The sequence below is a fragment of the Cucumis sativus genome, chromosome 7, assembly GCF_000004075.3.
Source record: "Cucumis sativus cultivar 9930 chromosome 7, Cucumber_9930_V3, whole genome shotgun sequence".
In the NCBI taxonomy this organism is placed as follows: domain Eukaryota; kingdom Viridiplantae; phylum Streptophyta; class Magnoliopsida; order Cucurbitales; family Cucurbitaceae; genus Cucumis; species Cucumis sativus.
Window position 1 is genome coordinate 6090999 of NC_026661.2, and position 16559 is coordinate 6107557.

General features: G+C 37.5%; 1 protein-coding gene across 7 annotated transcripts in view; it reads right to left on the reverse strand.

The window, feature by feature from the left end:
• Window positions 1–16559, reverse strand: part of LOC101212255 (NAD-dependent protein deacetylase SRT1) — a 57695-nt gene that overhangs the window by 11918 nt on the left and 29218 nt on the right. For all 7 annotated transcript variants that reach the window (XM_031888900.1, XM_031888899.1, XM_004148876.3 and 4 more), the window contains 4 exons: window positions 15611–15707; window positions 14937–15019; window positions 7023–7090; window positions 6260–6362 (listed from right to left, as the gene is read on the reverse strand). In XM_031888900.1, the coding sequence (XP_031744760.1) occupies window positions 6260–6362; window positions 7023–7090; window positions 14937–15019; window positions 15611–15707 (351 nt within the window). The remainder of the gene's footprint in view (window positions 1–6259; window positions 6363–7022; window positions 7091–14936; window positions 15020–15610; window positions 15708–16559) is intronic.

The window sequence follows — 16559 nt, forward strand, 5'->3', positions numbered from 1 at the left end:
TCTATCATCAGTTCCACAGCTTCACATATCCCTTTTCCTTTTACAGCAGTACCGGAACCCAAAATTACCCCATAATTTGCGGTTTCTTTTGTCTCCAGTTGTAATTCCTTCACAAGTATTTCAGAAACAAAATTGTGTGTTGCTCCGCAATCAATCAACACCACCACATCCCTCTCTTGTATCCTTCCCTTCACCTTCATCGTCCCTGGATTAGATAATCCAACCACAGAGTTGATAGATAACTCTACTATCGCCGAGCTTTCTTCCATTATTTCAATAGTTTTCAACTCCTTCATTGTCTCCTCTCCTTCCTCAATAATTTCGTACTCTACATCATCCCCATTAACTACTAGCATCCGTAATTCCCTCAACTCCTTAGTTTTGCATTTATGGTCATGAGAATATTTCTCATTACACCGAAAACACAACCCTTTCTCCTTCCGAGCTTGGAATTCCGCATTAGATAATCGCTTTGATGGTCCTTCTTTTGGAACTTCCTCCTTTGATGTCCCACGTAGAGTAATGGTTCTCATTGGCCAATTCGTACCCCCTTATTTTCTCCAGCGTTCGAATTCGTGTTAGCCTTAGTATTATTCTGTGGATTAGTCGTTCTTCCTCTGGAATATCCAGGAAGATTTGCCTCACGCCGAATATCTTCTCTGTTTTCAATCTTTTGCGCTATCTTCATCATATGGGCTAAACCTTTCGGTTCGCAAAAGTCCATATCTGCTTGAATCCATGGTTTCAATCCCGAAACAAAAGTCTCTTCTACTACTTTTTCGGGTAAATCAGTTAGTGGTGCTACCCACTTATCGAATAAATTTTGATATTCGTCCACAATTGTTTGTTGGATACGCAAAAATCGCCCATACAACGATCCTTCTCTCGATGAACGGAATCTTTCTAACAACCTCTCCTTCATATTCGCCCAATCAACAAAATTCTCCCGTTCCTCTTGAGAACGAAACCAATTCAGCGCTGGTCCTTCAAAACTTATAGTAGAAATTGTCATCTTCTCAGATTCAGTGAGTTTATGGATACGAAAATACCTCTCAGTGCGAAATAACCACGAATCAGGATCATCTCCGTTGAATATCAGCATCTCCACCTTCTTGAACTTGTTTCGGTCATTGTTCCCTTCGTCATTCGGTTTCTTCTCTTAGTTTTTCGTTTCGTCTTCTCGCCTCAAAGATCCTTCGCATTCATCGTTCATCTTCGCCGGAAAAGTCCGCATAGATAATTCGGATATCCTTTCATTCATCGTTGATCTTTCCTGTGCGGCTGATACCATAATTCTCAACATTACTTGATTTTACCTTTCCATATTCTTCGAGATTTCCATCAACGTTTTCTCAATCGCCGACAATTTCCCAATCTCCTTCTTAATGCCGTGAATCTCTTGATCTATCGTTTCAATCTTTTCTTCAATCCTCGTCTGCACCATTTTTCTTCTTGGCCAGAATCACACGCTCTGATACCAATTTGATGGAATCCAGAAACTAAGATAATAGAATTCCACTTTTATTGATAATAGATTCAAACTGAATCTGGTTACACACACTAATGCGATCACACACTAAAACTGAAAACTCTCCCTGTTCTCCTATCTCTCAAGGAAGAACAGAAACCTACTCCTTCAAAGTTTCTAACTCCCTTTCCCGTCCCACATTTGTTCTTTATTTATATTAACTTAACTCACACATGTCACTCTACATACGTGTTGTGCCACTACCCTTCTTCCCTCTCCTACTATATTGATATAGTATTGGAGGTCTATCAAAATGTACCTGTAATGATGGCTAAAAAATGGTTTGAGCAGTCATTCAGTCCAGTAAAAAAGTAAAGAAGCTAGAGGGGATAAGTCCAGACCACAAAAACACCACCTATTTAATATTGAAGTTCTTAGGTGTTTCCTTGATAAGTAAATGTTGTAAGGTTAGATAGTTGTTTTGTAAGATTTGTTTATGTTCAAACACTAAATGATATATATCTGTACATATATGCATTTGCATAAAATAGGACAGCTTAGAGGGTTTGAAAATGTGTCTTAAAAATTATCCAAGTCCAATTGGTCAACTTGAACGGCAAAGCTGCTACTTGTCTATCACGACCATTATGTAGAGCAACTCATCCATCTAGACAAGCGTTATGGGCACGTGATAACTCATCCATCTAGACAAGCATTAAGGGCACGAGGACAAAATATTTGGATGCATCCCTCCTGTTATGATATATATATATATATACATATGTCCTTTATTGTAATTTTACATAGTCTCTAGGGTTTAGTTTATTCTCTATATAAATATGTAACATTGCTTTGACTCAATGAAATAAGACAGATACGTTTCTAAGTTCTAAATTACATGGTATCAGAGCCCTCCATTAGGTTTGAAGTTTGGGTTACCTTTCGGTGACCATTTGTCGACACCGCCCTTATGGTATCAGAGCCCTCCATTATCTGAGATAGGCTTCAGTATTACCGTGCCAGCTAAATTATGGTGTGATAATCAAGCTGCACTTCATATTGCATCTAATCCAGTATTTCATGAACGAACTAAACATATTGAGGTGGATTGTCACTTCATTCGTGAGAAAATCCAAGATGGGTTGGTGTCCACAGGATATGTGAAGACCGGAGAACAATTGGGAGATATTCTAACAAAAGCTTTAAATGGAACAAGGATAAGCTATCTGTGCAACAAGCTGGGCATGATCGACATATTTGCTCCAGCTTGAGGGGGAGTGTTTGATAGAACACTGATGTAGTGTTTCTATTTATTGATATTTGCAACGGAATTACAATCTCAAAGCAGTAAAAGAAAATATAAAGAACCCTAACCCCTTGCCCTTCCTCTCTTTCAAGGAATATTGCAGCCTTAATTCTTCACCCCTTTCTCCCTCCCAACAGACTCCTATTTATATTCCATACCCAACTCCTATTTATACTCTAACTAACTTTCTCTCTCCATAACAAACTCCTACTTATGCTCTATTATTTTATTATGAAGCATCTACTAACAATATTAAAACTAAGGCTATTCTCCTAGCACGTGCGGTTAACCTTCTTCTTTTTCCTTCTACTGTACTGGTGTATAATTGGGGGTCTATCATTACATTCCCTTTCCAAATGCACCTTGTCCTCAAGGTGAAAATTCGGAAATTTCTTCTGAAAGTCTTCATACTCCTCAATAACTGGAATGGGAAACTTATCGGGTATAGTCACGCTGTTTAAGACTCTATAATCCACGCAGAATCTCCAGCTTCCATCCTTCTTCCGTACTAACAGAACCGGGCTGGAATATGGGCTATTACTTGGGCGAATAACTCCTGAACTCAGCATCTCTTCCACCAATCTCTCCATCTCCGCCTTTTGTTGGTATCCATAGCGATACGGCCTCACATTTACCGGGTCAGTTCCTTGTTTCAAATAGATATGATGCTCAATACTTCTTCGTGGAGGTAGAGTCTCCGGCCATGTAAAAACATCTTCGAATTTCTTTAGGACAACTGAAACTGCCTCGTCCACCGTTAGAATTTCCTCAATTCCATTATCTTCTGAGGGCTCATACATTGTCTCCATTGCTCGGCACTCAATTAAGAATCCTTGGTCAGAATCCTTCCATGACTTAATCATATTCTTGAGGCCAACCATGGCTTTGGTTAAGCTGGGGTCTCCTTTGATTTTCACTTTCTTCCCGTTGTGTAGAAAAGTCATGGTCAAGTTTTTCCAATCCACTTCCGTCACGCCCAATGAATACAACCACTGCATTCCTAGTACTCCATCTACTCCTCCCAACTCAAGTGGTAAGAAGTTTGCTTCCACTTTCCATCCCTCCAGTTCTAGCTCGATGCCTTCACAAATTCCTTTCCCCTTCACTGCTGCACCCGAGCCCAAAATCACTCCATAGTGTGAGGTAGTCTTCGTCGGTAAACTCAATTCCTGCACCACCTTGTCCGAGATGAAGTTATGGGTTGCTCCGCAATCTATTAGGATAATTACTTCTCTATCCTTAATCTTTCCTCTCACCTTCATCGTTCCGGGATTCGTCAGCCCCACCACTGAATTTATGGAAAGTTCAACGATAGCCTGATCTTCTGGATTTATCTCGACACAGTTCAATTCTGTCTCATCCCATTCCGCTTCCTCCACAATTTCATATTCCTCATCCTCCTTTACCACATACATTCTTAGTTCCCTTTGCTCCCTTCCTCTACATCGATGTCCATGAAAGTACTTTTCATTACAGCGAAAGCAAAGTCCCTTCTCTTTTCGGGCTTGAAATTCTGCATCGGATAGTCTCTTCGTCGGGCCTTCTTTCTTAACTTCTCCAGCCGTTGTTCGTAATGTCACCGTCCTCATTGGAAATATGGTATTTCCCTGGTTCTCATTGTTATTCATCGTTGCACTACTCTTGATGATTGAAGAGTTTCCCTGGTTCTCATTGTTATTCATCGTTGCACTACTCTTGATGATTGAAGAGTTTGGAGGGGGGTATTTACCCTTGGCATAACCGTTTAGGTTCGCCTCCTTGCGAATGATCTCCCGGTTCTCCACGAGTTGAGCTGCGTGCATCATCTCGGCCAAACCAACCGGTTTACAAAAAACTACCTCAGCTTTGATCCACGGAAACAGTCCATTCATAAACGTCTCCTCTACCACACGATCTTGCAGGTCGGCGAGTGGTGCCATCAACCTATCGAACTCATTGCGATATTCTTCCACTGTGGTCTGCTGTTTAATCCTCAAGAATTGCCCACAGATGGATCCTTCTCTCGACGATCGAAACCGCACCAGCAATCTCTCCTTAAGATTGTGCCATCCTGTAAACTTATCGCGTTCTTCTTGTGCTCGGTACCAGTTTAACGCTGGGCCTTCAAAACTGATGGTCGCCACCAAAACCTTCTCTGCATCACTCAGTTTGTGAATTTGGAAGTACCGGTCGGCGCGGAACAACCACGAATCCGGATCCTCGCCATTGAATACTGGCATTTCGACCTTCTTAAATTTGTCTCTCTCATTCGCACCCTCTTCGTCCTCAGTCCTCCTCTCCTTTGTTTCATTCTCACCTCTCCTACTTGTCGAACTTTCTCCTTCATTACTTTTTCTGCATCCAGTTTCTTGTGCGCCGTAGTCTGCCAACTTCTCACTGGTTATCGTCCGTTCTTTCGCAATGGAATCCATGAGTATCATCAGCATTTGATGCGTCTTCTCAGTTTGATGACTGATCGCTGTTAAGCTTTCTTCGATCGCTGGAATTTTACTCACTTCTTTCTTTATCAGCAACATTTCCTGATCGTAAGCTTCCATTCTCTCTTCTGATCGCGTGTTAACCATGGTTTTCTCCTTGCCCAGATTCGACAGGCTCTGATACCAATTTGATAGAACACTGATGTAGTGTTTCTATTTATTGATATTTGCAACGGAATTACAATCTCAAAGCAGTAAAAGAAAATATAAAGAACCCTAACCCCTTGCCCTTCCTCTCTTTCAAGGAATATTGCAGCCTTAATTCTTCACCCCTTTCTCCCTCCCAACAGACTCCTATTTATATTCCATACCCAACTCCTATTTATACTCTAACTAACTTTCTCTCTCCATAACAAACTCCTACTTATGCTCTATTATTTTATTATGAAGCATCTACTAACAATATTAAAACTAAGGCTATTCTCCTAGCACGTGCGGTTAACCTTCTTCTTTTTCCTTCTACTGTACTGGTGTATAATTGGGGGTCTATCAGTGTTATGATATATATATATATACATATGTCCTTTATTGTAATTTTACATAGTCTCTAGGGTTTAGTTTATTCTCTATATAAATATGTAACATTGCTTTGACTCAATGAAATAAGACAGATACGTTTCTAAGTTCTAAATTACACCTCCAAAGCAAGCTCAAGTTCAATGATTGCAAGATCATATGCCTCTTACGAATCTCTCCCCTTATTTGGCCATTAGTAATTTTCTCCAAAAGAAAGAAAAAACTAAACTATCTCAATTAATGACTCGTATACCAACTAAATACGCATATAGTGATTGAACTCCAATGTTTGCCAGAAAATTATGAAGCCTTTTAGTTCAACATTTTTAGACCTCCAGCATCATATATCATATTACTTTATTAGTGTGTGATGAAAGTTGGGGTCGATATTGATTTAAAGTTGAAGGAACTTGCGCTAGGTTAACAATATTCTTCTTAATCAGTAAAGCATGCAAGTCTACATATGTAGATGGAAGCATTTCAATTTCTCACCTTAAAATCAACGGGGACATTAATTTCAGCATGTGAACTACCACAACCTTCGCTGAAATTGAGCCTCAAAACCATTTCAAATGACTTTTCCTTTACCGTTCTTCTGATAAATGTCAAGATGTAAAATGAACTAGTTAAGCATTGGCATGGCAGAGTATTTCAATAGTTAACAATATCGAAAACTGAGTTTAAAATTCAACCATATGATAAATGTTATATACAGAAGAATGAAGGTAGCCAAATTTATAGGCCAGAAAGCGCAAAATAATCTGTCCCGTTGCAAAGCTGCAAGAGATGATCATTCAGAGAGGTAATCATAAAACCAACTTTCTCATTTTGCAATTAAACTACCTTGCCACAATTGATTACAAACATAAGCATATCTGTGAAACAAAATGGAACTCATTGATCAACCATTTAACATGCCAAATGCATCATGCCCTTGTCCTATGAGATTGCAAAAGCATTTATAATTTAACATACCCGAAACGAATAATGTTCTAAATAATTTTGTTCGCTTATGGAAAAATTAGTTATGGAAAGTTTGCCAAAAATATTTTTTCCTTTTTTTCTTTTGTCCTTGTGTATTCTATTTAATCTCCATCATTGTACCATTTTAATTCATTAGAAAATAATAATAACAATATATTGTGGTTTTTCTCCCGGTACTCGGGTTTTCATGTAAGTTGGTCGTCTTTATCTCTACTTTCACAAGGAAAAAATGAGATGCCTTGGAAAGAAACAAGGAAGAATATAAACATACCTTTTAAGGAGAAACGGTTGGCTTTGCAAAGTAGTTGATTTGTAATCTTGATTATCCAAGAACGAAATCTGGTAGATCATGGACAAGTGCTGTTAAGTGGGCTACCATTTATCCCAAAATGATCAATAAAGAGATGAGAACATAGGAAAGTTTGTTGGGGTTGTTTGGGTGTATTTTCTAAGAGCTGTATAACAAATGAAAAATCAACCACCTAGTTAGGATACTAAGATCCTACAGTATGAACAATAGGATCAGTGGTTGTTTTGTTAGATTAATTTATGTAAATTGTAAACCAAATGCTCACAATATTTTATATTATAAACTAACCTGGTTTAATGTATAATTAGGACAAGTATGCTCATGATTCATCCCATTAAGTTATTTAGTGCTTGAACCCAAGACCTTATTAGAGATCTTGTTTGTATTTCCAAACCTCTAAGCCCTTGCCACGTGGCATCACATAAGATTTTTATGGTTAATCTTTTTTTTTTTTTGGAATAAGAAACATGTCATTGATTAATAAAATAGGAGAAACCCCATGGCCCATTAGGCAGGCGGATTAAACGCTTATCTTTGCACCAATTGGAAGGGGTAGACAAAACCAAATCCATAAACCTACCAAAAGAGGAAAAAGAATCTCTTAACAGACGACGGTTGTGCTTGCACCAAAGTCCTAAAGAAGCAGTATTCTTTTTTTCTTTGAAAGGAAACAAGTCTCTTTATTGATAAATTGAGTGAGACTAATGCTTAAAATATAAGAGAATTATACAAAGAGTAATAATAAAGACCTAAGGACCAGTAGCCGCAACTAGACATCTTAACTAGGTTGACATCCCCTTGGGGCCCTCATCATATCCTACAAACAAACTTCAAAAGGTACACAATTGAAGCTAATAAGACAACCTTTACAAGAAAAAGACTAAAAGAACTTAATCTTACAATCTACAGCCTCACAAAGGTTACAACATAATACATAGAGAACCAACTAAAGAGAACAAAAAGATAAAACAAGCTCATATCAAGAACAGTTAACCTGGAGAGATAAAAGCGCTCCAATTTAAGTAAATCTCTTGAATGCTGTAACTTTCAAAAGGCCTAGAAAAGGAGCACAACGAGGAGGTGTTTTTGCAGGCAACTTCAAAACGATCCAATCATCCAAGGGATTTATCATGAAACACCCTTTCGTTACTTTCAAACCATATTATTAAACCATCAATTCATTCAAAAGCTTAAGCTGGTGGTTGAAGGCAAATTTAATTATATATCATCAACACTCCCCCTCACTTGTGGGCTTGAAATATTTGAAAGGCCTAACAAGTGGAATCAATTTTACCTCACTTGTGGGCTAGAAATATTTGAAAGGCCCAAGTGGAAATCAATTTTAATTGGGAGGAAACGACAATGCAGGGGCTTGAACGTAGGACCTGACCAGCTGCTCTGATACCATATTAAACCACCAATTCATCCAAAAGCTTAAGCTAGTAGTTGAAGGAAAATTTAATTATATATCACCAATACATATATCTGCCAATAAGGACTTTATCGCATTTAACCAATGCAACCAAGAGGTTTTGTTTAAAGACACCCTGTGTATTTCCTTGAAAATCAACACCAAACACCCAATAAAAATTGAATAACAAGAACTTCTCCCAACAACGAGATGAATATGGTCCTCTCCATGCTGATGGCATAATGGGCAATAGAGGGAGAAAGGCGGCCATAGGAAGTTTTTTTTTTCTAAAAAGGAAACAAGCCTCTTCATTAAGTAAATGAATAGACAAAGTAATGTTTAAGTATAATGAAGAGACGAGATCAAAGCCGATAAAATCAATAAGTGCATGCGAACATCTCAACTACGTTTACACCCCTTAGCACTCTCATCATAGGTGTCATTTTACATAAAACCCTACAAAATGGTTTGTACTCAAAGTCCGAGTGCCGAGTACAACAAATTATCCATTGGGGAAGAGGGAGATAAATGAGTTGTGAGGGACTTTGCTGAAAATGTCTCATTGCCTTTCAAAGACCATAATATTCTATCAAAAGCATTTGTGACTTTCCTTGCTGAAATTCTACCGAGCATTTCCTGAAAATGAAGTATCTCTTCTTTAACAAGCGACGAAACATAATTGACCAAGAGGCCACGGAAATGTCCCAATGATTAGCCACCAACCTTTTTGGATGTAAAGCTACACTAAGAAGTCTCAGGAACAAAATGTTAAAAGGGACCTCACCCTCCCAAGCGTCTAATCATAAACCAATCCAATGGCCACTTCCCAACTTGTATGTAGCCAGAACATCCATTTTCAGTAAATTTCAGGATATGCTGATCCATGGGCTTCTTAAACTCTTTCCAAACTTTTCCATGTATACTTCAGTTCTAACCACCTTACACCAAGGAGAAACCTCTTCTTCAATATATCTCCACCTCCATTTGGCTAGAAGGCCTAAACTTTTTGCCTTTAAACCACCCCAAGATCTCCACCAATTAAGGATCTATTGATTGTTTTCCACTTTACCAAGTGATTGATCTTACTTCCCTTATAACTCTCCCAAAAGAAATTTCGTAATAACCCTTACAAGGTTGATATCACTCCTTCAGGCATTAAAAAGGTTAAGATAAAGTAAGTGGGGAGATTAGATAAAACTAATTTGCATAAAGTGGCCCTTCCTCCTCGAGATAGATTAAATCTTTTCCACTTCTCTTGTTTGACATGAATTTTATCGATCATCGGCTGCCAAAATGAGGCTTGCTATGGGGAGATGATCAGCCTGACATCCCAATCTTGAAACAGTTGACAGCAATTCATTCCCATCCACATTGACACTACACAAAGCCAATTTGTCCCAATTTACTTTCTGTCCGGAACATCATTCAAACGACTCAATGGTCGTGCTTTAATTTAAAGAGCATGTTGCTGTTGTACTTACAAAACAAAAGGGTATCATCCGCGAACTTGAGTATGGAAACATGAATATTTTCTTTTCCAACCACAAAACCTTCGAAAAGACCAATCTGATGCAGCTTAACCACTAAAGCACTCAAGACTATACTGACTAGGAGGAATAGGAATGGTGAGAGAGAGTCACCTTGTTTAGTGCCTCCTTTTTTTAAACGGAGACAAGCCTCCTTATTAATAATAAATGACATTAATGCACAGAGTACAAGAGTATTATATTAAGAGCAAAATAAGAAAAAGACAATCATCCAAAAAAACTAAACAAAGATGAACCCAGGCAATACAAAATGGAAAACGGCCAACAAACGATCACAAAGAAGAAACAAATGAAAGAACCAAAGCAAACAGAGTTGAGACATCAGTGAAGAGGTTAATACAAAGAAAATATGAACACTTTGATGAAAAGCGCCCACTTCAGACTGAAATTTTGAATTTCACATGCTTCAATTTGAAAGGGGAAGGTAAAACCAAGAAGAGGCAGTCGGTGGCTTCAAAACTATCCAACCCAAATAGTTTTTCATAGATCTTTGGCCTCCACTGATAATCATGATGACAAAGACAAAACATCCAAAAAGCTAAACTTTTAAGCTAACAGCATCAATAAAAAAAATTGTTCTTTCTTGAATACAAAAGAACTAACTAATTTAGAATTAAGTGTTCAAGAGACTTGATCCCAATCACTTTATCTTTAACCTTCAAACCTAACAAAGTACCTGATCATTGGACCAAAAGGTGACTGAAATCAGATCTCAAACAAAAACTAATTTGCATTTTACTACTGACTTTAAATGAACGGGAATTTCACAATGCTTAGGTTGAGAGGGGTTTCTAGAGGTTTGATTTCCATCATTCAAACCTTCTTCGTTCTGAAACAAGTCTGTTGAGATCAATTCCTAAGGGGTCCTTCAAAGAAAGGTCCTCTAACTCATTTAGCTTCCCCAAATGATCATCTTCGACGCTGCTCACACTAAAAGATGAGTCAAAATCTGAATCACATTTCCTTAGAGATGGAAGGCCTGAAGTTTGGCAAGGGGAACCTCTAAAAAATTTTACTTTTGAGGAAGGTAGGGAAAAAATAGAATATTTAAAATGTGGAAAGCTGGATCTCTGAGGAGCTGATCCGATTGAAAGAGAAGAAGCTAGGATTCGTGTACAATTAACCACCAAAGAATAAGGGTTTCTATTTAAAATCAAACCTATCCTTAAGGAACTCTTTTTTGAATTTAGGATATCTGCCCTAACTAAAGATGAAGAAGCTTGGCCTTGAGTGTCTTTTACCTTTAAAAAATCAGAATTTTGAGGAATTTGGGATGACAAAATCTTTGTCTTTACGAGTCTTTTTTAAGAGATCCTTTGGCCTCCTAACAAAATGCTTGGGAGATTTCTTAAAAGGAAGCAGAAGTTTCTTTGATTTTTTATGCTTTTTGGAAGTACCTCTTTGACCGAAACTAGCCGAAGACACTTGAGATTAAGAAGGTAAATATGCAGATGAAGAGAAGAGGCTTGAGGATTTTTTAGAAGGAGATGCAATGGGCAATGACTCAGCCTTTGCAGAAGGGGCAACCGATGCTGAAGACACAGGAGAGAGGGACCTTCTAACGGCTGAATTTGGAGAGACAGAGTTCTGGAAATTAGTCGATTGGACTAAATCAAAGGAGTTAGGCTGAAAGACTCTTGGGTTCTCAATGGGCAATAAAGAGGGAGCAGCCAGAGAATTCTCTTTCCTCTTTAGATGCACCCCTTTCAGCTTTCGCTTCATTGTTCCTTCCAAAAATGAAAGGGTTGTAGGTTAAACTATTGTCTTAGTGGGCTTTACAGCTGTATGGGCATTGATTATGCCTTTTGGAGGGGAGGAATCAATGCTCAACTACCCCAATGGCTGATTGATTTCCTTAGTAGTGTCAGGCGGCTGCACCAAAGAATCCAACCCTTCTTTAGGATTGCAAGACATTGATTGGCTTTCCCCAATTAAAAAAACCGAGGAGTCCAATACAGCTTTCTCTCTCTTCTTTAACTGATCTTTTCGAATTCCAGCAGAGAATTCACAATAACCTTTGAGTTTACCTTCTTTGGCTTCAGTTGAGAAAATTTAGGCTTGTGAAGTTTCAACTAGTTGAATTTATTTTACTGGATAAATGGATTTCTGGTTTACTGTGCACAAATCCTCTCTTGCAGGAGAAACTCAAACTGACCATTTAATGAATCACATTCAACCCCTTCATCCTTCAGAACTTGATTTAATCTAACAACATCCACCAGATTTCAAAAATCATAAGAAAATACATCACCTTTGATTTTACTGGGTGGATTGACTACAGAAATATCACCGAAGTTCAGAAAAATATTTCCTCTTTTCTCTTTAACTTGAATTTTAGCTTCTGATACATTAACAAAATTCAAAATTTCCAGGGATATGTCTAATAAGCCCCAAAAGTAGACCCCAAAAGTTTCAAAAGTTTGAATATTCCAGTAGTCTAGAGGTAAGTTTTTAATTGAGATCAATCCACCATATCTTCTTGAGTACAAAGGTCTGCTATGAATTAACTTGTGCCATTTTCCAAATCTTAAGTGGAAGGCACCAAATATTCTGCCATTTCCTAGGTTGCTCTATCACTTCATCCAAAAATCGTTGATCAATATCAATTAGAGCTTTCTCTGCAAACAATAGATTGATGGTGACATCCCATTGGAAGGCAGTTTATAAACTTTCATTAATCTCGAACCAGCTATTGAACTCAAAAAAACGTGTGACAACCCAAAGATTGTTGAAATCTGTTCGGAAGACCTTTGGATTCTTAATAACCCATTGATGGTGATTGCTCTGTTTTTCCATGTTCATAACAGGGGAGACCTTATTCTGCTTAAATTTGTCCGCATAAATAATCCTCTTCTCATCTTACAGACGGCCAAAAACTTCAGGGTGACTGCTTTTCCGCTTGCTCTGTGCTGAAAACCATGTTGAATAATCATGCTTGGATTTGAAGCTTTCCAACATTTTTAGAAACGTTCGCCATCCTTTTTTCCTTGCCCAATAGAATATGTAGGATGGTTTTCCTCCTGTTCTAGGCCATAAGTTGCATCTTAAAACCCACCTTTTCTCCACTCTGAACTTTGAGGCTTTCAGTTATGCCATTTTCAACTCTTCCTTTCTTGTAAAAGTACTGCTTTTCTGATTGTTGACATAGATCTTCAATAGCCTCTTGGAACCAGCAGAGTTGGGAGCTTGATAAAGGTAGTGTTTTTTTTGCTTCCACTTTTTCAACTTGGAATAACTCATTCTCGAACCAAATACTGTAGGAAGAGTCTAGAATTCTGCATCTTTCCACCTCCATTCCTAACTTAGACGCTGGAAAACTGAAATCTAAGGGAGTCGTAAGGGGAAGAGGACGGGGGGAGAGAGAACAGAGAACAGAGAACTTAACTAAATTACTCTAATACCATCTTAAACCACTGATTTACCCCCTTATTCTTGGTATTAGGTAATCCAATCTTTTCAAGTTCATAATTCCCGCCCTTCTTATCCTGCCTAATTCCTTTTGATCTAGAATTCTTCCCCTCGGTCTACCATTGATGAAGACAAAATATCTAGGGTTTTTAACAGAACCCATTATCCAATCAATCCATTTTTGCTCAAAAATTTTGTTCCGGAGAACTTTCTCGTATTCTAACTTGAGGATCTAACCTTTCTTCTTTTTGGCCTGATATTCCTCAACCACGTCATTAGCAATTAAAATTGGATCCATTGTTTGTCTTCCTTTAATAAATGAGCTTGAATATTCTTGGCTAAGATTGTAATTGTTCAAGTCGCTATTATGTAACTCATGGGTTTCTTTTGGATTTGGATGTGATGATGGTGCTAAGGGGGTGTCAACCTAGTTGAGATGCTCAAGTGCACCTCCTCTTCCGTAGCTTTATGCTTGTTGTTTCCAAAGTACTTTGAGCATTATTCTCATATCATTATCTTAACAACGAGCTTGTTTCTTGTTAATAAAAAGATGAGCTTTGAATCAAAGCAATATGGACGGCATGACTTTCATCAGTCTCTCGGCCAGCACCTTTGCAATTTTACCTTGACAAGGTGGTTTGGCTGATTGGTGTAAAATCTTTAATTAACACAGCATTCTTCTTTCTCTGAATTAGACATATGAAATTTTCCAGCACACATGCATTTAGCCTTCCATTTTTGTAAAACTTCTTGAATAAAGTAAAGAAGTTTGACTTCAATAGAAATTCAGCTGCAAAGCCATCAGGGCCTGGAGCTTTACACTTACCAAGATTCTTGATGGCTCTGTTTGAGAAATCTCTCAACATTTCAGAGAACGACAGTGAAAAAGATGTCTTTTGCCGAATATTTAGACAATCAAATGAGTCAAGTGAAATAATTAATCTTTCATCACTACTTTCCATTATTTTTTAATTTTACAAACATATGTATAAAGATATCTTTTGCCAAATATTTTCACTTATTTCTTCATATTTTTTTAAAGAACTATCTTGCCTAACAAAATTTCTAAATTAAAATTGTCTTTACATTTAAAAATAGAAAAAGAAAATGGATGAGACTAGGCAAACAAACTTTCAGTCACACTCGGAAGAATCAAGAATGTCTACGTTTCTTATATCTTAAGGCATTAGGTGACAATCCGTTATTTTACAATCAAAGTTTGAGCGCTTTGAACATTAGCTTCACTCATATTAAGCAAGCATGCAACTAGAGGCTTGAATCCAAAACCATGGCTAATCAAGGTTCCAAACCTTTAACATTATCATGAAGGTTTCCTTTTATGGTTGTCACTGAAAATCTAGGTAAGCCATAAAAAAATAAGAAAAAAAGGAAAAAGAAAAGTGGAAGACAACTATGGCTCTGACAAGAAGACAAGTCCTCAACTATCATGAATTGGAGTTTAAGTGTCAATATAAGGTGAAATAAGCCCAATGATTCCAGATAAATCACCTCAACAGATTTGATGAATGGTAATGGAGCTTTCTGTCCATGTATGCTTAATATTCGAAGGGTCCAGTTAACAAATTTCTTATCTGTAGAAGCACAAAAAAAATATTGTTAAGGCATTGCTTGATGTACATGTCAAAAGAAAATAATAAACATCGATTGCATCATTGCAATGAATCAGAAGGAAAGCTTTTTGTCCTTGCAGACTAGACAATCAAATGATTCAAATAACATAATTCTTTGTACCAAAAAACAAATACCTTGCAAGTCACAGGAAGAAATCAGTATAAGAAAAAAAAATCAATTATTGAACTTCATTTCAAGAACAATATTAAACCGATGAATGCTAACAATTTTTGGTCATTATGTATTGTGTCACACTAGCAAATCTCAGTCCTGAGGGAAGATAGCCCCCGTTTTTATTCCTTTTCTTCTTCTTACTTTTCTCAGTTTAATTAAAAAAATTAACATTCTAAAACACGATTTCATAATTTACACAAGGATTTATGCTCATGGATAAGGAAGAAGTACCGTATTTATTCGCTTACTCTAGAATTATAAATTGTTATCAAGTAAAAAGCAGAGGTCCAGTACAATAACGGTCTTCCCTTGTCAAGCTTACAGATGCATTTTGAGCTGATATGTAATGGAATGCAAATAAATTTAGGAGAAGTTACCAAGACTCAAGCCTTGAGAAAGTATAATCTGGAAAAGATCAATTCTAACAAACGGGGGAATTTGCATATTTAGGATCTCCATTACGCCTGCAATGACCTATGACAGATCAGATTGCACAAGAAAAATATTAATTTATGATTTAGAGTTGAAAGTATGAACAGTAGGTTATTTAACATATTTATAGATGGTGACTTCAAATGAGAAGTATAGCATGAATACAATTTCATGTTTCTGGGTATTGCAAATGAATGAGAATGTGTAAAAAGGTGTTTTTCTATTATTTCTCTTCGAAAGAAAAGGGTTTTCTTAAATAGAAGAAATACCCAATACAAATTAGGAAAATACAAATAAGGAAAGAATAAATGTACATATCTTAAATACAATGAAAACATTAACAATAAAGGAAGTAATTGTAAAACCTCCTATCGTGCATACTTACAAAAGAAGGGGCAAAATGGTAAAAGCCCAAAAAGCAAATGATCAGGGAATAGAAAAAGACTGTGAGAGTGGGGCCTGCGGGGAGGTCAAGATGTTAGGATTCTACACCCTTTCTAATAAAATACCCAACTATGGCTAAACAGAGACAGCACCCTGTGATCCTTTATTTATATATATAGCCCAAAGTTACAGCTACAATAAGGAATGAAAACAAGAACAATGAACAACAAGAACATACCAGCACCCTCCACAAGAAGGATACCCCTCTCCTATCGGCTGCTGCCGCCTCCCTTTCTTAAAAGATAACCAAAAAGATACCTATCCCTATTTCTCAATCATTCTATTTATACTCACCCTCAAATTCCTACCCAGTGGGACCCACCTGCACATTCTTTTATTTCCCACTCATTCTCTCTCCTTACATGTTGGTGAGTTTCCCTTCTTACCCTTCCTAACATACGTATGTATGATTGGGGGTCTCACACAAGACTACATGTTGGTCATCATTCC